This window comes from Esox lucius, chromosome 15 (genome assembly GCF_011004845.1).
Source record: "Esox lucius isolate fEsoLuc1 chromosome 15, fEsoLuc1.pri, whole genome shotgun sequence".
In the NCBI taxonomy this organism is placed as follows: Eukaryota; Metazoa; Chordata; class Actinopteri; order Esociformes; family Esocidae; genus Esox; species Esox lucius.
The window spans coordinates 20,906,684-20,930,431 of NC_047583.1; the positions used below are offsets into that span (position 1 = coordinate 20,906,684).

The 23,748-nt window shown below is 42.0% G+C and overlaps 2 protein-coding genes and 1 long non-coding RNA gene across 16 annotated transcripts in view; 1 reads left to right on the forward strand and 2 right to left on the reverse strand.

Annotated features, from left to right (window-relative positions):
• The window catches only part of dnmt3ab (DNA (cytosine-5-)-methyltransferase 3 alpha b), a 44,728-nt gene extending 29,763 nt beyond the window's left edge, over positions 1 to 14,965 (reverse strand). For 4 of the 6 annotated variants that reach the window (XM_029125732.2, XM_020053977.3, XM_020053975.3 and 1 more), the window contains exons 1-5: positions 14,551 to 14,965; positions 13,907 to 14,069; positions 12,292 to 12,485; positions 9,262 to 9,372; positions 3,690 to 4,125 (exon numbers count right to left, since the gene is read on the reverse strand). In XM_029125732.2, coding sequence (XP_028981565.2) covers positions 3,690 to 4,125; positions 9,262 to 9,372; positions 12,292 to 12,375 — 631 coding nt within the window. In that variant the 5' untranslated portion in view covers positions 12,376 to 12,485; positions 13,907 to 14,069; positions 14,551 to 14,965. The remainder of the gene's footprint in view (positions 1 to 3,689; positions 4,126 to 9,261; positions 9,373 to 12,291; positions 12,486 to 13,906; positions 14,070 to 14,550) is intronic. The other 2 variants (XM_020053978.3, XM_020053974.3) reach the window with 1 other exon arrangement.
• Positions 14,966 to 16,112: 1,147 nt separating this feature from the next.
• Positions 16,113 to 23,748, reverse strand: part of dtnbb (dystrobrevin, beta b) — a 48,616-nt gene continuing 40,980 nt past the window's right edge. For 8 of the 9 annotated variants that reach the window (XM_034297466.1, XM_010898630.5, XM_020053989.3 and 5 more), the window contains 5 exons: positions 21,129 to 21,288; positions 20,447 to 20,536; positions 20,286 to 20,345; positions 19,937 to 19,964; positions 16,113 to 19,830 (listed from right to left, as the gene is read on the reverse strand). In XM_034297466.1, coding sequence (XP_034153357.1) covers positions 19,951 to 19,964; positions 20,286 to 20,345; positions 20,447 to 20,536; positions 21,129 to 21,288 — 324 coding nt within the window. In that variant the 3' untranslated portion in view covers positions 16,113 to 19,830; positions 19,937 to 19,950. The remainder of the gene's footprint in view (positions 19,831 to 19,936; positions 19,965 to 20,285; positions 20,346 to 20,446; positions 20,537 to 21,128; positions 21,289 to 23,748) is intronic. The other variant, XM_020053991.3, reaches the window with a different exon arrangement.
• LOC114840973 lies at positions 21,386 to 23,200 on the forward strand. Its single transcript, XR_004576865.1, has 3 exons — positions 21,386 to 22,987; positions 23,028 to 23,112; positions 23,190 to 23,200. It is a non-coding gene; the product is annotated as an uncharacterized LOC114840973 (long non-coding RNA).

Sequence of the window (23,748 nt, forward strand, 5' to 3'; positions counted from 1 at the left end):
ACAGTGTGTCTGTGGTCCTAACTCACACCTTCGTATGCAGTGTGTCTGGGGTCCTAACTCACACCTTCGTATACAGTGTGTCTGGGGTCCTAACTCACACCTTCGTATACAGTGTGTCTGGGGTCCTAACTCACACCTTCGTATACAGTGTGTCTGGGAGTGATGGGCATTTTGTCTCTTTTCACTGAGCCGGCTCGTTCAGCTCAGCTCACCAAAAAGAGTTGGCTCTTTTGGCTCCCAAATGGCTCTTTTAAAAACATTTCAAGTCACACAGTTTTTGATAGTTAGATTATGATTGGTGTTAAAACAATTCTAATTAAATTATTAAATGAAATCATAAACTACCTTAACCACAATGTATTTAAAATGCATTGGTTTGTCATGAAAAATTATGATATTAAACATTTGCATTTAAAGTATAATATTTTTATGTATATAAACAAAGTGCATATAAATCTAACCATTCAAAACGAATACAATCAGAACAGCATAATTCCAATGCTTTTGGACCTGTGATTTGTGTGACCGGGTGTCCCATAGAACTTGGACTTTGGGGAGCAGTTTTGCACTGTATGGTCATTTTAAGCTGATTTGATGATATTCTACTGTATGCACAAAACACACTCATTCAGGTCTATTCATCTAATAGACCGCTGATTCATAACAAACCCATCAGTGAAAATGAGTGTCGGTGAGTGAACTTTCCTCCATGATTTTCTACGGTGTGTAATTGGTTATGGAAGCATTTTGCCCAGCTGCTTAATTTAGATAAGTGTCTAACAGCCTGTACAAATTCTGTCCGTGATTGTAGGTGTTATTTACGAAAACAAATTAATTGAAACATTATTGAAGACTGATATCAGCCTGCATGTTCGGGCCTTAGTACTTTTAAACTACAACAACTTTGCCTATTTTGTGCCAAATATCACTTTTGTTTTGCTGTTTTGAACATCCCTTGATTACCTACTAAATATTAGCATGTAATTTGATGCATTTCTTTATTATTTAAGTTTAAACAAATGACTAATGACAATTAAACCAAGGATCTCTGTCCGAGATGCTAAAACATGCGTCAAAATAGATACGATGAAAGGTGTGCATTGGTGTGGTTTACACACGGTGTGGCTATAAACGTGGAATTACTGGAGTGTGAGCAGACAGAACGAATGTGTGTGCTTGAGCATTTAGCCCTATATTATTATTATTTAGTTCTTTGAATTAGTTAACTCTATTCATTTAAATCGTTTGATTATTCGTATCTTAACTTAAAAAATATTTGTATTCATAGATTTGGCTCTTCTGATATGCGAGCCGGCTCCCAGGGTTCACCAACAAGAGCCGGCTCTTAGAGCCGACCAGTTTGCGAACGACCCATCACAAGTGTCTGGGGTCCTAACTCACAACTTTGTATTCAGTATATCTGGGGTCCTAACTCACACCTTTGTATTCAGTATATCTGGGGTCCTAACTCACACCTTTGTATTCAGTATATCTGGGGTCCTAACTCACACCTTCGTATACAGTGTGTCTGGGGTTCTAACTCACACCTTTGTATTCAGTATATCTGGGGTCCTAACTCACACCTTTGTATTCAGTATATCTGGGGTCCTAACTCACACCTTTGTATTCAGTATATCTGGGGTCCTAACTCACACCTTCGTATACAGTGTGTCTGGGGTTCTAACTCACACCTTTGTATTCAGTATATCTGGGGTCCTAACTCACACCTTTGTATTCAGTATATCTGGGGTCCTAACTCACACCTTTGTATTCAGTATATCTGGGGTCCTAACTCACACCTTCGTATACAGTGTGTCTGGGGTTCTAACTCACATCTTCGTATTCAGTGTGTCTGAGTTCCTAACTCACATATTCTAGCTCTCATATTCCTAGAGCTCAGGCTTCCTCCTCTTATTTCTACCTCTTCTTCTTCATCATCTTACTCCTTCCCCCTCTTCCACCCTCCCTCATTTCTCCTCCTGCTTTCCTTTTTCCTCTGCCTCCTCTCTGCAGTCCTTCCTGTGCTGTGTCCTCCAGATGGATGGCAGAATGCCAGAACCCCTCCCTCCATTCACGCTGCTATCCATCCATCCTTCCTTCCATCCTTCCTTTCCTCCTTCTATCCACCCACCGATCCATCCATCAATCCATTCACCATACTAACAAAAGTAAAATACTTTTACCTCATCGTCCTCTGTTGACTGTGTGAATTAATTCACGACTGTCACTGTATAATTACATGTGTTCATTTAAAGTGGAATCTTATTTGAGTGAATTAGCTCCAGCAGTGTTTTCCAATCTAGTTCAACATGCAATCCCTCCACCAAACATCCAGATCAGGTGGAGTTTTAGGGAACAGTTTGGGGTTAATTTAAAAAGGCAGGGCTGTGTGTTTGTGTGGTTCGAATCTGGACCAGAAGTCCTCAGGAAAGTTATGCATGAAACATGTACCATTATTTGGACATTTTGCTGGTCCCCACAAGGACAAAGTCAATATATGGTTCAGGGGTTAGGTTTAGGGTCAAATTTACAATCAGGGGTTATTTTTAGAATAGAGGTTATCTTTGTGTTCAGGAATTATGGGTTTAGGGTTAGGCTTTAGCACCAGGTTAATCTTAGGCATAAAAGTTAGGTAATTGAGGTTAAGGATAGGAAACATAGATTGTTTTCAAGTCCCCACAAGGACAAAAATACAAGGCTACGTGTGTGTGTGTGAGGTTTGTAGAGATTGCAGTGTGTAAGTGGCTCTGCTCTGGGCTCCGTGCCATCCACCTGGCGTGTCCCCGACAGACACACACAGACACACACCCACAGAGCATTAGGAGCAGCAGCAACAACACAGCAGAAATACACCAGACCTACTGTCTCCCTGGTCCCGGCCTGAGCACTGCTCAAAGCTACTCTACCGATCACCACACACTCATACAACAGGGCAGGCGTTGGGAGAAGAAGGCAGTCTGCTCACTCTTTGTCGCAAAATTCAATTCACGTGTAGTATTTCCTTTAAATGTTTGAAACTTTTTTCATTATGCGTTTAGTCTTTCTACCCCCCCCCCTCCCCACCTTGCTCGCTCTCTCACTCCATCTCTATTTATATACAACATATCCTGTGGGCTACATCAAAGCCTCAGTTACTGCCCTGCTCATCAAGGTCACAGGACAGCAGCATCTCACCGAGAGAGGGGAGCGGGGACGAGGAGGGGCGGGAGAGTTTTAAAGGGACGCGGCTGTCATAGACAGGCTACACCTCTGAGGGGGGAGGAATTGAGAAGGGGAGGCAGGAGAAGAGGAGTAGCCATGGAGGTGATCAGGATCTTCATTAGAACCCAAGGTGAGAAAACCAGGAGAAACCAGGAAGCTACTAGCCCGGTTTTGCTAAGTGTGCCTCAAGTAACACGACTAGCAGGCAGCTAACTGATGAGCCTGTGTTTCCACATCAAGACGCCCAGTCAGCCGGACTTCTCTCCCTCTCTTTAGATGTATTACAACATATTAAATGTTCTGAAATATTCATACACACTGAACTCATCCGAACAATGGTTCAAAATGGCTACAGAAACATCTCACATCCGCGGTTCATTTTCCTTCCCTTGGCATCGCTCGTCAGTTGGGCCAGTGCAGAGCTGGCTGTGCCAAGAAAGTAGTGAGATCTAAGATATTAATGGAAGCAAGCAGGAGACGGGACTCACATTTCGTTGGGCGCTCCAGTTTCCGCCGGCCTCGTTTCTTGCGCGGCAGACTTGGCAGACTCTCCTCTTTGTCTTTCTCCGAGTCGTCCTGCTCGTCCCGGCTCGGCTCCCTGCTCAGTAGAAACCCGTTCTCCGGGGGGCTCAGGCTCGGACCCAAGAGGGTCGGGGGTCCGGGGGGCCCGTCCTCAACCTGGCTGAAAGGGGCGCTGGGGGCACCAGGGGTGCCTAGTAACCCGTTCTTCTCTGGAGCTTTCCGGTCCTGCTTGGGGCAGCTGCGGGGGTCTGCCTGGGTCCTGTCTCTGTCTGCGTGCCCGCCGCTCACCAGGCCGTTGTGCAGCACAGACGCAGGCTGCTTCTCTCTGGCCGCCGGCACCCCTGGGCGACTGGTGCCTCCACCTCCTCCCACACTCTCCTTCACAGAAACACTGCCCTCCACCTGCAGGGAAAGGAAACACATTCAGAGCATTTGGAAGACTACTGGGTCAATGTTAACATTGCCAATCCCTTCAATTTCTACAAATTCCCGCTGGTAGTAATACATTATTTAGGACTGTGTTCTGTGCTATTCTTTCTAATAAATGATATTCCGGTCCTGTTAGCCTTGCTCCTATTGTCATTGTAGATCACCTGAGTTAATACAGACACATTGACCTAATAACCTTTTGTTGGTTACTGAATTATCCAGTGGGGAAAGGGTTACAGTCAGAAGCCCTGTAAACTCAACTGGCTGTGAATTCGTTGAGCGCTGTAAGTCATTTGAAGAGTTTTTCCGCTGCATTACAGCAGCAGGGAAATATGAGAGGAATGTTGGCTTTTTGTCAAAGGAAGGAAATCTTTCATTTTGATTGGATACTTCATTGACGTGGGTCTAGCCCCTGGAAACGTGTTTACCACCCTCTTCCAACAGCAGAACAGAGACTCCCAAACCCAGTGACCCCTTAGAAGAGCCAAACCAGATAATCTAGCTGGGATTATCTGGGTCAGATTTCACTACATAAATCTATGTATCTATTATATCTGTAGAGGCAAGCCTTTTTTAAAATACAAATAAATGTAGATACAACACCAGTCAAAAGTTTGGACACACCAAGTGAGTGGGTAAATGTGTCCAAACTTTTGACTGCTACGGTGTGTGTATATATATATATATAAACAAAAATTAATCTTGTTTCCAAATGTAGAAGTATAGGAGATTTGAGATAGCAGGGGGAGAGATGGTCTTTCCAACAGATAACTGCCTAAAAGGTGCATCAAAATGTGTTTTTAAGATCATTTCATTACTTGATCCGAGCAGAAGAATGAAGACTATGTCTAGTCTGATGAGGCTGCCTATTTACCAATACTGACTATATCATTCTGAATTACTTGTCACCTCAGAGAGACAGTGTGAGAGAAAGAGAAAAGTGAGACAAAGTGGGAGAGAAAGAGAGAAGAGACAGTGTGAGAAAAAGAAACCATGCAAGCCTAGTTCTGCCGGCCCACAACAGATATAGTTGCCATCTCGAGATTCGAACACCGTTCGCCCATGTGAAAGATTGTGTCGTCAACCACTACACCACGGGGCTGTTCTTGTCTATACTGAAACCCAGCATCTGTATATCCTGAACAAATCCTATTTTTGCCACTGGCCGTTTTAATATTTAATTGGCCATTCGTAAATGACACTGATACAGTTAAAGTGACTAACGTTTCTTACTAAGTTTACCTCCACCACAAATAGCGCCTATGTATGCTGTTTGCCACTGGCGAGTCTGCCAAAGCTATTTCATTACATGGCATAAGGACTTCTTTTTCGCTTTCATGGCAAAACAACATACTTTTTCCTTTCATTCGTGAATGACATTTATACAGTAACTATCAATAAAGGCAACGATAACTAACTTTTTCATCAAGTGAAAAGACGAGAGAATCGTGGAATCAACCAGAAATAATTAATACATGTTGTTGCTCTTAATAGATCAGGTCTTGCACATGAGAGACACTGTCTTTAACCACTACGCCACGGCATTACACGTTTCAGCAGTCGCTAGACTCCATTGAGGATTGTGTTAAACTGACTAACGTGTCTTATTAAGTTTACCTCCACCATAGTGTCTATGAACTGTATTGCTTTTACCACTGTCCGTTTTAACAGCTTATTAGCCAGTAATAGGCTTAATCATAAGAATTTAGCACTTGCTAGCGAGACTGAAGATTAATTATTCCATACCAGAAACAGTCGCAATATAACCGTGTACAGTTTCAATTAAGGCTTACTATAATGTAGATATTAACGGTTTTAGCCAGCAAAGTTTTCGTCTATATGTAATAATTCATCCTGCGTACATTGCTTCGCCTGCGAGGAGATACAAACTCGGGACCTATAGTTCACAAGACCGATTCTCTAACCACTACGCTATTTAACAAGGGGTAGTCACTCAGTCAGTCAGTCAGAAAGAGACATTCGCTCTTTTTAGCCGACTCCGCTTAGGTGGTCCGGCAAAAAATGGGAGAAATACAGTTTGAGAGAAAAAGAAAGGGAGGGAGGAATAGAGAAAGACAGTGTTAGAGACAGACAGAAGACAGAGAGAGAAAGAGAGAGAGAGCGAGAGTAAGACAGTGTGAGAGACAGAGAGAGAAAGAGAGAGAAAGGGGGAGAGTAAGACAGTGTGAGAGACAGACAGATGACAGAGAGAGAGAAAGAGAGAGTAAGACAGTGTGAGAGACAGACAGATGACAGAGAGAGAGAGAGAGTAAGACAGTGTGAGAGACAGACAGATGACAGAGAGAGAGAAAAAGAGAGAGAGAGAAAGACAGTGGGACAATATTACATATTCTGTCAGCACCAGGGTGTTATGAAACATCACCCAGTGACCTTTGCCCCAGTGACCAACAACTGGCCCCTGCCAAAGGTCACATAGGGCATGGACGACAGCCAGTGAACGAAGACAGACATGGAATGTCAGTAAGGTCAGCCAGTTGATGGTGTTAACTATCACAACACCAAGATCAACACCATCCTATTAGAGACAACACAGGGAAGTGTGCAGAATGAAGTATGTGTCACCGTCAGTCTTTACATTAACAATAAATTACAGAGGATGTTGGGTAATGTTGCCAACTGTATGTTTTTACTTTGAATCAGCCAATTCATTAACAAGCCATACATATTTCCTAAGTCTCCAGATTTGGTCAAACGCTCGTAGATGTCACTTTGTATTTGTTGTCAGTTCAAGTGAGGTACACTCTGACTAGAGACTAATTGACTCAAGGCTTAAGGTCCCGTCAACAGTGATGCAAGGGAAAACATTCCCAATTATAGCTTTGTGATTCAGCCTTCTTTCGGCACAGCTGTGAGAACACTCACTGAGGCACAATGACATGCTGGGCGATGGAGATCCCGTTGCATTGACTGCTCAAAACCTCCAACCTCATTTCAAATGCCAGGCTAGTGTATCATGTTTCTAAAACGAGCGAGCAACGAAAAATTGGATCCCATTGCACGGGGGGCGCTTTGTATGAAAAGCCCAAGATGGAGCCAACATTCAGTGTTGTTGTCCTTATAAAAACTGCATGCGGTTTTACAGCAGCAAGTGCAATAGAATACCACAGCAACCGTTAATTGAAACAGCATGAAACAAATGAAAGCTGCTACATCTCTCAGAAAACCTGATCAGAAGTGAAACAAATGAATAGGAAAAATACTTGTATGATCGTTAGTGGGGGGTGAATAGGAACGACAGAATACTTAATTTAGCGACAAAAAGACTGTTCAAGAACATGTCTGGGATCATTTTAAAAACCAGAGCTTCACCTGCTACGACCCCCTTTTCCAAAAAAGTAGTGACGCTGAGTAAAATGCTAATAAAAACAGAATGCAATGATGTGCACATTATTTATCCCTATATTCAATAGAAAATAGTACAAATACAACATATCAAATGTTGAAACTGAGACATTTTATTGTTTTTGGAAAAATACATGCCCATTTTGAATTTGATGCCAGCAACACATTTCAAAAAAGTTGGGACAGGGGCAAATTTACCACTGTGTTGCATCACCTATTCTTTTAATAATTCTCTGAAAGCTGCTCAACAGTTGGGGGTCTCCTTTGTCATATTTGTCATTTCATAAAGCGCCAAATGTTTACAATGGGTGACAGCACCCAGACTCTTTTACTACGGAGCCAAGCTGTTGTAATAAGAGCTGAATGTGGTTTGACACTGTCTTGCTAAAATAAGCAGGGCCTTCCCTGAAAAAGACGTAATCTGGATTACAGCATATGTTGCTCCAAAACCTGTATATATTGTTCAGCATTAATGCTGCCTTCACAGATGTGCAGGTCACCCATGCCAAGTGCACTAATGCACCCCCATACCATCACGTACGCTGGCTTTTGAACTGTGGGCTGATAACAAGCCGGATGGTCTCCCTTCTCTTTAGCCCGCAGGACACGGTATCCATGATTCCCCCAAAAAAATCACATTTTGATTTGTCAGACCAAAGGACAGTTTTCCACTTCACCTTAGTCTATCTTAAATGGGCTTGGGCTCAGAGAAGGCGGAAGCATTTCTAGATCTTGTTTATATATGGTTTCTTCTTTGCATGGTAGAGTTTTAACTTGCATTTGTGGATGCAGCGATGTACTGTATTCACAGACAATGGTTTTCGGAAGTGTTCCTGAGCCCATGCAGTGATGTCCACTACAGAATCGTTTTTAATGCAGTGCCGCCTGAGGGCCTGAAGATCACAGCCATCTAATATTGTTTTTTGGCCTTGTCCTTTGCATACAGAGATTTCTCTGTATTCTCTGAATCATTTAATTATATTATGTACCGTAGATGATGAGATGCCCAAATTCTTTGACATTTTAGGTTGCGTTATTCTTAAATTGTTGCACTATTTGCATACACAGTCTTTACTTCTGAAAGACTCCTCCTCTCTGGGATTGCAAGACCTATTGCCAATTAACCTAATTAGTTGTGAGATGTTCCACCAGTTTATTTTAGCATTACATAATCTTCCAAGTCTTTTGTTGCCCCTGTCCTAGCTTTTCTGAAAAGTGTTGCTGGCATCAAATACAAAGTGGGCATATATTTTTCATAAACAATAACATTTCTCAGTTTCAACATGTGACATGCTGTCTTTGTACTATTTTCTATTGAATATAGGGTTTAAATGATTTGCAAATCATTGCATTCTGTTTTTCTTTACATTTCAGTGTCCCAACCTTTTTGGAAACGGTGTTGTACAATAAATGCGCACTCATAATGTGCCTGGTCTTTGACACTGTTTGCTGGTGGGTGGATGGTAGTGACAACCCAATAGTGATATTAGAATTAGAAATGATCTGTTGTGGTCCAGGGTGGCCCAATTGTCAGATAAGCAGCTATCTGTCTACATAAACTGCTGCAGCATGGGTTCAAATCTGACCAGCTGTCTGTCCAAATACACTGCTGCAACATGGGTTCAAATCTGACCAGCTGTTCTGCAAAAACTCTCTCCTCCATACTTCACCACTTTCCTGTCAAAACAAGCATACGAATGCCTGGAAAAATCTAAATAAGAGAATAAAATGATATGATATACTTACAGGAACTGGCTTGCGTTTTCTTCCGGCAGGCCGGCCGACTTTGCAGGTGGTGTTGCTTTTAGCTGGCTTTTCCTCTGGTATCAGCTCCTTGTTGAGTATTGTGCTGTCACTCTGTCAAACAAGCACACATGTACAACATTATCAATTTATCTCCGTCAAACAAGCCTTCTGTCAAGCAACCGCACAATGTACACCGTGAATCAGGTAAAATCAAAGTAGAGTCAGATAAAGTAGAGTTGCAGAAGACTCAGATAAACTTACAATCACACATATTCAATGTAAGATTCAGCTAGAATAAAGATAGGACATGGTTGAATGACAGTAGAATCATAAACCAACCTTATTCAAAATGTCACAACTTTCACCTAGCTGTGAACTGTTAACATTCACGAAGCGAATTACAAGAAAACGCATTGTACAAATTGCCCAAAGGATTAGACAGCTGTTAAGGTGTGTAATGTGATTTGACAACAGCGTAACTTTCTACTGTATACAGTACGCATTTAATTTGTTGAACTGTTAAGGGATTTCCCATTGGTCTCCATTCTGTGCCTCTCTGGGATGGAGAGAGACAAAGGGACAGATGGGATTTGAATGACATGTCTCTTTGAGTGTGTCTGAAGTGAGAACTCTAGCTTCAGCTACTAGCACTTATGCTGACCTCATGGGTACACACTCCCCAATGACACGTTACAAAGACACTGAGCGTGCGTGTGTTTGAGCGTGTGTGTCTTGTGTACATGAGTGCATGCATAGCCCCCTCCAGCAAATTCCCTTATTAATAAAACCAAATCTTCCCTCTGCGACACAGCCCTCAATCCATTTGGACCCAGCATCCCTGAGGTTAACTGGAACAATGATGACACTGATGTAATTGCTCTGGGCTTCTCAGGATGCTGAACCGTTTCTGTCTTTCAGATCATAACAAATAAGGTGATGTTGACCAGGCGGATCTGATCCTGGATCAGCATTCTGACTCAGACCTTTCGTGAATACAGGCCATGGGTTTAAAAAATTGACTGAATGTGTGCGGATTTAATGTCATACTGACTGTCGTTTTTGGGATATGAAGGGAGACCAGCTCGAACAATTAATTGAAGCGGACCAAATTCTGCTTAGCAACCAGCTAATGGCATCACGAGGTGGAAATGTAATCAGCTCCTGAAAGCTGCTGATTACATACCCTGGGCTTTGGGGATGGATGGAAAACAGTCCATCTAGACACACTACTTCTAGTAACTGGAAGAGCTAGTGCTTGAAAAGCCATTGACCTGACAACCTTGTTTTAGTAAATGAGTTAGAGGACACCTGGGTTTATTTTGAATTTGAATCACAAAGGGAACAGGGAGTCATTTGGGGTTCCCCATCACATAAGGAACTGCATGGGCTTTCCCATTGCTGATGTTTAAAAGGACAAAGCTATCCCAAACCCTCTTTGTTATCAATTCACAAAAAACACCAAAAGCTGAATGAAGGTAATCGCACGGTGGAATTCTGGAATGAAGAATGTCTTTCTGTAGCCCTAAGTGATGTTTGGTAGCCTTCTGCTTTATTATCGAGATACCCAAAATATTTCAGGAAACAGAGCGTACCGCTATAAAACGTCACTGAAAGAAGTGAAAAACAGCAAATCCACTAATCAATAATGATATAAAATACAATGACTACTCGTCACCACCTTGCGTGCACCCCATGACACCCTTTTGCATACCACCGCCACTGTTTATGTCGGCTGTCGGTTATTTAAAGCGATGGCTGTTGCTTAGCAACAGGACACCGTTGGGCAGCGATAGCAGAGCAGCAAGGAGAGAGGAAGAGGGAAGGGAGAGGAATACTGGAGGATAAATGTCCCAGTGCACAGACACGTTGAGCGGTTTTCGGCAGCGCCCGCCCGGCTGACTGGCAGGCTGGCTCAGCATACATCAGCCAACGCCCCTACGTCACGCTAACAAAAACCAGCGGGCACCATTCTAACAGGCACAATCTGCACATGATAGAGACGGAGACATCACGCACAGTCATGCCACTGTCTCTCGAAATAGACATGAATTGTGAATACCCGCAATTGTTGTATTTTCTTAATTCTGTGTCACCAGGCATCATGTAGTGTTTCCTCGTTGTTTGTGAATCGGTCACCCACATACCTGTACACTGGATGACACTGGAACATCCATATCTCTACGGCAACATCTCAATACGAGTCACCACACGCATTGTCCATGTTGACAAATAAGCATCCAGAATACAGGGGTGCCTGTACATTCATTTTTCAATAAGTTGGTTAACCAAAAAGAGATGACAAAGCTACATAGACATTAGTTAGACAGATGACCAATAGACACGGGTCACAAATGAATCATGTTTCTCTGTGCTAAAGAGGTGATCGGTGATATTGCGGGTATATTTAATCAATAGAGCATGACCTCCACTGCTGGATAGAGTTGGGGGGCAAAAAGATCAATGAAATGTATTTATAAAGCCCCATTTGCATCAGCAATTATCACTGTTGCTTATTTGGGAAATAGGTGGCTATACTTGTACAACACCGAACTTAAAATCTTGTATATTTTGGTCATTCTGTCCATGACAGATCCATAGTGGGTAATGTACAGTTATCCAGGCAATACATTTCATGATCTGTGGTATAACCCTGTGGCATATATATTAACTCTACCATATGAAACCTTACCTACACTGGCAACATCTGATGGATGTATTCTGCATACATAGAAATTATGTAGAAATGAATATGGAAATGGTGCATTTCATCTGGGACTAAAGTGAAAATATGTGGAGTCACTTGAATGCAAAATACACAGGAACGTGTCTTCCCAATCACTCCATCAACCAATCAAATCAATTACAATGCGATTTAGGTTAATAATGCAAAAGAGACCTCAATACTACAATCCCTGTTTAACAGGGGTACATTATTATAAAATGGTAATGAACAGTTAATAGTTAGTAATAAATAGTAATAAAATGTTAGTGCTTTACGACAGGAGTTATAATCTACAGTTTGTCTCTTACCATCCTGTTTCCAGGTGCACCACAGGTGTAGTCTGAGCTTTTGAATGCAGCTGTGTTTTGGGCAGAAACAGTGTTGGACGGCATCGCCAAGAGTGCAAATCGTACAGATGATATTTTCAATGGAAATCAGAAGCTTCAAAATATAAGAAATAAAATCAAAGGAACAAAAAAGGTGATCCTTCGGTGATCCTTCCCTGCAAAATTAAGAACAAATTGATTCTTAGATCCGTAATGAAATGGAAAATACAAAATACAGATTGGATATGTCAAGGATATTGTATTACACATTTGGTTTTGCATTAAGTTGAACATAATTCTAGTCTGCAATATTGAATTTAATAAATCACTGTCTAGCTACTATTACTGCAGTGATCTGACAGAAAGGACTATCAGTGACAAATTGTCAAAATAATCTCCTAGGCATTGTCTTTACTTATACATTTTAAGCATGCTGAGTTGGCTTCACTTTTCTCTAGTCTGTCCAGCTTCTGTCACACACAATATAACGTGTATAGGACTATACACCTTCAATAAACTATTATGAATATGCATATAATAGTATACATGTGGATTAGATTTCATTAAAGCCTTCTTTTCAAACCAGATTTTTCAGCTTTGCGCAGACTGATGGCTATATGGAAGGCCTAGCCTAAACCCACTAATATCTTTGTACACAAGTGAGATCCATATGTACAGCTTCATACACTATTGGTGTTGAAGGTCAATGTTATATTTTACCGAGGTCTACACAAATACTCTTGTTTTAAGTTAAAGTTCTTTCGTGATTTGGTCATTGCCCACGTTTTAACTTGCTAGTAACATACTAAGCTACACTACGGATTACTGCCGGGGGTAAAGTGCTCGAGCCACACTTTCACCCACGCGCATAGACAGACACTTTCTGACACTGTTTTGCATTAACACAAAATTAATAAATTAACAACTTAAAATAGCTAATATCATTTTAAACACATTGTGTATATGACACAATTATTACATGTGTTATTGCATGTTTCAATTTGTTCGTGGGAAAACAAATGCTGCGGAAGATGATCATGTAGCTACATAACGTGTTACTTATAAAATACAAAAAAAATGTGTGGGCTTACAATGTTACGGCCGACTGTTCCATTGTCAGCACAAATCAGAAATATGATACATTATAACATTTTAATGTAATAAATAACTAAATCAATTCACATTTGAGATGCCGGTCACTTGCATTTGTCATTTAAAGGCTTAAAATGACAACGTTTAACACGTATTTGCAGGGGAAATCAGCATATGTAACCCGTTGGGACTGTATCCCGTTTAGGCCACAACCATAAGAAGAATAAAAAACCCGTTATTTTCAGACAGGCGGGTATTCAACAATCGACGTGTCTACAAATACGCGGTCACCAAGTTCAAGTGCATATCGCAACGTCTAATCACGTCTAAGTCAGTTACCACATCTGCAAAAGCACAAAAATGCTGGCTGTTTTCCCTCACCACCACCATCGAGTGCAGCCAGCCTACTCTCATGACTGTCTGTTCCGATAAAGGTTACCCTATACAGAGGGTTTGGATGATAACGGGCAATGGTTTTAAACGAGTGAATCACGGTGTTCATTACCCGTTTTGCCAAGTCCCAGGCCTGACCCTTTTTGTTTTCGCTTGCTCCCGGATCCTCCTTCTTCTTCTCTCCCCGTCCTCCACCTCCCCAACCGGCCAGCACTCCGCCAGATGCTCCGCTAACACTGCAGGGGCCAGCGGACTGATCGTGTCTCCACTAGGTCCTAAAGGAAGTGGAGTAACGACTACTGCTTTACTATCAATTAGGTCTATTTTTTTTAAACAAAATTATTAACAATACATCGTTTTCACCCCAAATGCAGTTCAATATAATGTTTGTGTATCAAATACTCAATTAGGCCTAGTTCAGTTTTTTTTTTTTTTAAATGCATGCATCAGATCCGTCCACAATGCTGGCAATATACGTAAAGACACCAGACAGGCCTCAGGCATTTAGGCTACACGCCTATTTATTTTAAACTGGTGACTTTAGGACTAAATGTTTACTCCTGGTCACTGGACAAGACGTGAACATGAACAAAAACAAATCTAAATCTAATAACATGACCAATATCACAGTATAACAAACAATAATTATTTTGTCAATAATGACTTAACACCAATACCGTGCTTAGTGGGTTGACAATAAATATAGATGCAGTAATTACAATTCTTCATGCTTATGTGCGTATAATGTACACTCACCAGCCACTTCAATTGGTAGGCCTAACCTGCTCATTAACGCAAATAGCCAAACGGCGGTTAGCATGCAGACGTGGTCAAGAGGTTTAGTTGTTGTTTGAACAAACTTTAGAATGAAGAAAAAACAAGACATAAGCGACTATGACCGTAGAATGATTCTGAGTACGAGACATGGTGATTCCAGCATTTCAGAAACAGCCGACGTCCTGGGATTTTCAGTTACTATGGTCCCTAAAGTGTACAGAAAATGGTGCATTGAACAAAAAACATCCAGTGTGTGGAAGCTCTGAGGGCGAAAACACCTTGTTAATGCGAGAGGTTAAAGGACAAAATAGTCATAAAATAACCGCGCTTTATTCCAGTGGTATGCAGAACTGCGTCTTTGAACGCACAGCGTATCGAACTTGAAGTGGATGGAGACGAAAGGGTTTCCTACTGTACCCGGATACGAGGTGCACTTAAATAGCCGGTGAGTGTGTCATAACATATTATTTCAATACATGCCCACTCCACTAAACAGAGACACACGTTCTGTCTGTTGGTTGAGGAGCATGTCAGTAAGTCAGTGTGGGGCTGTCAGATGTAGTACTCTTGATAGCAGAAGATCTTTAGGTGGGACGAGAGAGGAAGGGGAGGCAGGGACGAAAGAAGCGGAAAGGAAGGGGGGGGTGTTGTTGTTACGTTCTTACAACATTGTACATAATACAGTCAAATTATACATTTCTAGTGCCTTCGGAAACATCTGTGTGAATTATGTTTATTGGAATTATTTAAAATTCTCCCACTTTTGTTCTGTTTCCATTACCTCGTATTTTCCACTTGCTTTGACACCATAAACAAACGTTTGCCACTCCAATAAAGGCCCAATAAATTGAACACTGAAATTAAAAAAGGGGTGCACAGAAGAGATGTAGATAATGAGGCAAGAGGGGGGCAGCTTGTGAATGTTGCTGAATGAGCTGAAAGCATGGCTGAAGCCAGTAGCTTGTGACATTACACCTTTGTAAACTGTTTTAGTGATCTGGTTCAATCAAGGACACCGGCATGATGACACAGCCCTCCAAGAAAAGAGAGAACAAGAGCCAGTTCCATTCTCAGTGACCCCCTTGCAGAAGGTCAACACACACCTTACCTGGAAAAGAATCCTTGTCTACAGACACCCAAGTCCTTTTCTGACCTTTGTCTTGTCTTCTCTCTTGGAGTGGTCGGGTCTGGAGAAGGTCAATGATGTCTTCTTTGTTATCAATACAGCTCTTCACTTTGAAGCATCACGCTCCAAGGAGTAAGTGAAGATGAGCGAGTGAGATATTTTTGGTGATTGGACGTCCTAGAGGATTTTACTTCCGAGGGAGAGTGGTAATCTTTTCAGATTGGAGGGAGCTGTTTCCCAGGAAGAATATTTGACATTTCAACCACTCAATTACTTGAACAACAACAAACTACAGACTATATATATAAAAAAATATATGACAATTAATTTTTTTCCCAGGCCACCCTCACTGCACAGTACAAACAATAACATCCAGTAAATAATTATTGAAAAAGGCATCACTTCAAAACATATCAAGCTTTTCAATCTTTTAATATAGTTCACTATTTCTTCATTTTATTTACAAAAGACAGTGGTCATGTGACATAAAACCATGTTTTTTAAATTAACACGAGAAACAAATGTTTTCCAGAAGCGTAACAGTACCTGACACAGAAATAGATAAATAACATTAAAAGAATGTTTGGGGTTTGTCATCTTGCACGTTTTCTTTCGGCAAAAAATAAAATGATCAAAAAGTGCTGTATATACCTTTCTATCACCTGTGTTAGCTAGAAGCAAATCATTCTAGAACAGTTGGTATGTCTAGAACAGTTGATAGCTCTAGAACTATTAATAGCTATAAAACAATTGGTAGCTCTAGAGAGGTGTGCAATTCTAGAATTGTTGGAATCTCCACAATGGTGGATAGCTCTAGAACAGTTGGTGGTTCTATAACTGTTGATACTGTTGCTCCAGAATGTGTGAGGATTTAACATTTTAAGGAAGACCATGTAGATGTGGATGGTCTTGATTATATCATGATAAAACATGAACATCAACAACAACAATAACATATAGAATGTTGGTATACCTTTATGATGACACACAAAGTCTGCAAACATTTTGGCACAAATGTAAACGCTGAACAAAAGTCTACTTTCCTCCTCAACAACACCAAATAAATACTTATTTCCACAAGTTCACAGACTGAGACTAAAACTCCTACTTAAAAGGCTGATTGATATTCATATATCTGCATGAATGAGTTTTTACTTTATACAGCACTTTATACAGAACATCTAGGCACAAACTCAAATTATAACATTGCATTCCTATCCGTGGATTGAAGAGGGAATACAATTACTCACTTTTCAAAAGGTTCTATATCAGCACTTCAATTTCCTTTAGATCATTGTTATATGGAAGAAATAGTGTTAAACCTTCAGTATATAAGACTGAATTGGTATTTGTAACTTATTGGTTCTTGTTTTACAATATGGTGCTGTACTTTATCTTGGTCACTCTTTTATATATTATAGTCTTATTCTTTATTTAGGCAACTAAATGATAATGTGCAAGGCAGGTGCTCACTTGAATGAGATTTATTTACTTGATTTAATCATAATCAATGATTAAATTCCACTAGCAAACTAAAAGAAAACCCAGAAGTATGACGTTGTGTGAAATAATTAACCAAATAAAACGTCACAGAACATCGAATACAAAGGAGACACATTTTACTTGTTCTATTTCTTGACACAGTGTAATAGGCTAATAAGACCTTAGCTTGTAGGATAGGTTGTCTTAACCTCGTCTATCCACTTTTTGTACAGATTCCGTACAGTTCATTGCTTAACCTTTGTTTGATGCCATTTTGTATAAGTATTATCATTCAAAAGTTATTGGTATGTCATTGTCATGACGTGAACCAAACCAAATCTTACTCTTTACTGTCTGGCAATTTTTTGTGTCTAAGCCATTTTTTTTAATCTTGTTATTCTTTTTCAGTGCTTGGTTTCAAAGATAAACAGAAACCCTGAACAACAACCAGTTCCATCTATCAAAATACGTGATTGCTTTATTGGACTTGATATCCTTCTGGTTCAAGTAAGTATAGTTTCCACTTCAGCTCGTTTTCTAAGCCTGTAGCTACTGTATAGTGTCTCCTATCAGAAATAAGACACTAACTCAGTAAAACATCAAAAACAACATGTTCAGTCAAACAAAGTACTTAGCAACTGCATCATATTTCTCTCACTGAAGACATTCAACATTCTTCCCCAGCACCAGACTTACTGTCTGCTTATCCCCACTTGCCTTGTGTCCTAATTATCTGTACTTTCTACAGAACTTTGCACTTCTTCACTTGATACATTTCAGTGATGGGAAAGGTATAAGAAATAGGGTGGTCTAGCAAAGGCTCAAATCAATCCAATGCCTCTAAATGCCAGAGTGCGCACTCCTTCAGGCAAAAACCCGCAAACAATCTGAAGCAGATTATTGAGACGGCTTCCTCCAGACTCTTTTATGATCACAGCCTCTGACCTACGACCCATAAAGAAGCAGGTCTGGAGCCCATTAGGGCCTATGCTACAGACTTGTTTAACTACAAGGAGGATGCTTCCAGACAGGCCAAAGGGTGCTGAGCCATTACATTCTGTCTACTTGGATGGTCCCTGAGCACCTATTTGTTAACACGCCCATGAATGTGTTCCAGTCCTCGTTTTCCTCTGACCAAATAAAGCTATCAAAACAACTGTTACCTGTCTACAATTTGTTTTCTGTACCTCGTCACCTACTTTCAGTTGGATATATGGATATGATGTGATCAAACATGAAAATAATTTAACAAAATGGCACAACTGAATAATATTCATTTCAAATAACAAACTGAGGTGTGCTTCCTCTCTTCGCACGGACAATAAATTCTGTTCCCACTGAGTAACTACTTCATAGATTTGGCAGGAGGCACCATGCAGTTTTAAATGCTCTTTAAGATGCATTTACTAGCTTCTCTCGTTTAGTAAATTTTTTATTAGAAACAAAACAATGATTTCATTTCTTTCAAACAAAGGGGCATATCCCTGACCCAAAGAAACATTGAAAACAATAGCCTTCATAGGCTCCCTTTAACCGAACAAACAAACAGCCCTTGTATTTTTGCAAGGGTGTCTCACAGCACAGTGAGTAAATAGTAGCAGCAGTATTTGAATGATCGTATCTCAAATGGAACCCTCCTGTCCTAGATGCGATCAATGTGAATTATGAGAGATGACAACTTGCATGTCTACAGATCCCAGCAGTCTACATAACCAAGTGTTTCTCAATTTTGTACCAGTGACCAAACAAGGACCATCTACGGTCTTTCCACCAACAAAGATTGCTTTGATTAAAACAAGCACTCTGAGAACCAACATATTCTGTCAGCTCACTATCCGAGGGATGGAAACAGCAACATCCCCAGGGAAAAGTATTAGCTAGCGGACCGTGGTTTGGGAAACATGGATTAACCCACTAAGAGCTGTCATAACTTGATAACTGCCTACCTATCGTACACACAGTCCAACTCAGGACGCTGCAACTTCATGCAAGACCTCGAATGAAAACATACTAGCTAGAGTTCTCTAATCATACAAAAGCAATGACGGCCAGGGAACATCTCATCATCATGAAAGTAAGCTGCTTTAGGGTTGATGTCAGTGCTGTGTTCCCAAAGTCGCGTATAGTGTTTACAGTATAATACAGACAGTGTACGTTTTCCAAATGGTATCCTATTCCCTATGCAGTGCACAGCCTTTAGCACGCTACTATTAACCAGGCCTATAGGGACTAGGGTTCCATTTTGGAGGCACCCAGAACAATCTGTTATTAAGATCAGTCGACAGAAAGCCCAGCAAGGTCGACCATTAGACCTTTGCCCATCACAGTCATGATGAGAGGAATTGATAATTACATCATTATTACAGCTTTACATTTTTTTATACAGAACGACATAAATAGACACCTCTTGCTTTCCCCCCCACAATGAGGTGTAAAGAAACATGTTTAATAATTCACATAGTGAAATCCTGTTTGATAACAGCATGCATTACTCTACGTGCTAATGCCTGATTGAAGGGTTTGGTTGGTGTGGCTGATTCTCATTCTGATTCATCTTCTCCAGTTGTGTCCAGTCTGACCTACAGTATAGATGAGGTGGGGTTTGGAGTGGTACTTGCTCCCTCAGTGATGCTTTAGCACTCCCACAGTGCCTGAACACAGACAGACGGATAACAAGGACGCATTTGACATTTTATTCATGTGATTGTGATGATATCATGCAGACAGTATCCCGACTACAGGAATATTCATACATACTTTTTCCACTCTTTTCATTCTGCCTCAGCTAGAAAGCAAAGTGAGAAATGATCAGTTATTTGCAGTAACATAAAAATAGAATATACAATGACATATTCTCCTTTGGAATGGAGATTTACAAGAATCTTTCCCTTCTAATTTCATTAAGTCCCATTTGCATTTATGGCCTCCAACAATTCCACAGCAACTCCTAGCCACAAGGACACAGCTGGACTGCAAGACACTGACATTAACCACTGCGCCACTCGGAGTACCCAATATTATTACAATTTTGGGGTGAGGGTTTCAAAGAAATGCTTAATGGTAAAGGCAAGTGTAATGAGAAAATATAAATCCCATTTTTACTCACCCCTATCGCCATGGCCTCCGTTTCTCATGTTGTTGTCCTCTTTCTCGGCAGCATCATCTACTTTATGACGGAGACCCAAAGAATATTACATATTATAATATTTGTCCTAGAGATACCCACCAATCACAAGCAGCCACGAAGTCAAGTGCCATTCAACTAACCTGAGTGGAGTTCTTTGACCAGTGATGACATGGTGTTTGTGATTGAATCAGCGGCGACCAGCAAGTCGTTACGAAGGTTTCTAGGTACACCTAAAAGACAGAAGATGCCTTAAAGATGGAGTCTGGGATTTCTGGCAACTGGGTGTAAAAGTAGAATCGTCTAGCCATAAAAGGTCCCTGAAAACGGTGGACTACGTTACATGTGTGACCATTTGTGCCCCATGTCATCAAAATTAAACTTGTAATTTCATGACTAATTGAGTTAGAATACTGGTTCTACCAATAGATGATGCACATATTAACAACATGGAACATATGGGGCATTTTGACCTTTTTTTTTATTTAGTCACGGACCATTTCTTAAAAATGATTAACAACCGACATGAGACTCTATGGGTATGATACCTGTTCATGGGTACCATGGGTACGATACCTGTTCTAATTGCGCTGGAAACTGGTTTATAATAGATATAATGCACCTCTGAAGTTTGTGGAATATCGCCAATTTACCACAGCTAAGGGTTTCATCCACACACTTTTCAATGTGTCGTGTCTAAAAACAACTCTTAGCTGTGTAGTATTGGACATACCCCAGCAAGTGAAACAGGTTGAAATTAAAGTATATCATGACACTTTTCAAACCAAACCAGACATAATTTTAAGGCAGATATCCAGGATGTACCCTGAGCGAAAGCCTCCAGCACGTCGCCCCCAACCCCAGCCAGGCAGTCCTGGGGTGTGTGGGTGGGGGTGGACCCAGCTGAGGTGGAGCGTATGGGCATGGGCATGGAGCAGCCAGCCCCGTGGCTGGGGGAGGAGTGGGGCGAACCACCAGTTTGAGCCTGACAAACAAGAAAGGAGAAGCATTACCATCAGTGAAAATGTGTATATCTTGGCATTTATTTACTTCTATATTTTTACCAGTGTACTCGAGGTGCTCTGTTTGAACAACAAATGTGTTGTACTTGTCCCACTTAGTTATCTTAGGAGAAACGTTGCTGTGGATAAAAGTGTCTGCTAAATGTCTAACCGAGCATCTGGCAGACTGACAGATTTAATATGTGTGATGTGAATGTGTATGTAATCCCTTTCACACTCAGCATCTAGATTATTAGGTACTGGTACCGGGTCTGACCCCCCTCTGTTTCCAGAACAGTCAGAATTCTTTGGGGCATGGATTCTACAAGGTGTGGGAAACGTTCCACAGGGATGTGGGTCCATGCTGATGTAATGGCATTGAGCAGGACACTCAAGTAAACTAAACTCCCGGTCCTGTTCCTGGATTCAATCGGAGACAATACATGACACGTGAAAATCATCCATTCCTCTGCTGGAAGTATCCGTGCGACAAAGGGTAGCCGCCAAGGAATGCACCTCGTCAGCAACAAGGTTTAGATACGTGGTGGCGTTCATATGTTGCTGAAATAGTATCGAGGGTCCTAACGTGGGCCAGGACGTGGGCCAGGTAGTGTGCCAGGACGTGTGCCAGGTCATGGGCCAGGTAGTGTGTTGCTCTGGATGTGTGTTAGGACGTGGGCCAGGTAGTGTGTTGCTCTGGATGTGTGTTAGGACGTGGGCCAGGTAGTGTGTTGCTCTGGATGTGTGTTAGGACGTGGGCCAGGTAGTGTGTTGCTCTGGATGTGTGTTAGGACGTGGGCCAGGTAGTGTGTTGCTCTGGATGTTTGTTAGGACGTGGGCCAGGTAGTGTGTTGCTCTGGATGTGTGTTAGGACGTGGGCCAGGTAGTGTGTTGCTCTGGATGTGTGTTAGGACGTGGGCCAGGTTGTGTGTTGCTCTGGATGTGTGTTAGGACGTGGGCCAGGTAGTGTGTTGCTCTGGATGTGTGTCATTTTGTGGGCCAGGTAGTGTGTTGCTCTGGATGTGTGTTAGGACGTGGGCCAGGTAGTGTGTTGCTCTGGATGTGTGTTAGGACGTGGGCCAGGTAGTGTGTTGCTCTGGATGTGTGTTAGGACGTGGGCCAGGTAGTGTGTTGCTCTGGATGTGTGTTAGGACGTGGGCCAGGTAGTGTGTTGCTCTGGATGTGTGTTAGGACGTGGGCCAGGTAGTGTGTTGCTCTGGATGTGTGTTAGGACGTGGGCCAGGTAGTGTGTTGCTCTGGATGTGTGTTAGGACGTGGGCCAGGTAGTGTGTTGCTCTGGATGTGTGTCATTTTGTGGGCCAGGTAGTGTGTTGCTCTGGATGTGTGTTAGGACGTGGGCCAGGTAGTGTGTTGCTCTGGATGTGTGTTAGGACGTGGGCCAGGTAGTGTGTTGCTCTGGATGTGTGTTAGGACGTGGGCCAGGTAGTGTGTTGCTCTGGATGTGTGTTAGGACGTGGGCCAGGTTGTGTGTTGCTCTGGATGTGTGTTAGGACGTGGGCCAGGTAGTGTGTTGCTCTGGATGTGTGTCATTTTGTGGGCCAGGTAGTGTGTTGCTCTGGATGTGTGTTAGGACGTGGGCCAGGTAGTGTGTTGCTCTGGATGTGTGTTAGGACGTGGGCCAGGTAGTGTGTTGCTCTGGATGTGTGTTAGGACGTGGGCCAGGTAGTGTGTTGCTCTGGATGTGTGTCATTTTGTGGGCCAGGTAGTGTGTTGCTCTGGATGTGTGTTAGGACGTGGGCCAGGTAGTGTGTTGCTCTGGATGTGTGTTAGGACGTGGGCCAGGTAGTGTGGCAGGATGTGTGCCAGGACGTGGGCCAGTGTTGGTGATCATGGCCCCACCAAGGCCACTTTGAGCTGACACGAGGTGTTGCTCTGCTGCAGTGGCCCAACCTTGACAAGACCTGAAGACTTGTGCTCTTCTGGATACTGTTCTGTACTCCCTCACGGTGCTACACCACTCTCCTTATCACTGTGCCTATTGGTGGTCCACCTGCCTGCTTCCACAATACCAGACATTCTCCTTCAACTCACAACTCACGAAGTCCGACCGCTGAAGATGGCCACACACATTTCAGACTACAGTATATCCCCCAGCACTGGAGCACCGCAAGGACGCATGCTCTTACCCCTCTTCTAATGTAGGCCCCTTGAGTTGCCCATTCAAATGTTCCATGGAACGGTAGCTGAATGGCGCACACCTGACACGCCTGATGAACGTGTTACTGAGTGTACGTGGCCAAAGGAAAATGTCCATCCAGGATAGACAGTACATTCTATTCTAGGAACCTCGCAGTGTCGAAGCATATCGTCACACTTTTAAGTTTGTTTAACCAGTAACAGAGGCTTAGACCATCACCTGTTATATTTAGCGTCGCTAAGACAAAACACACACTCACACACAGACACACATATGCACCTACACA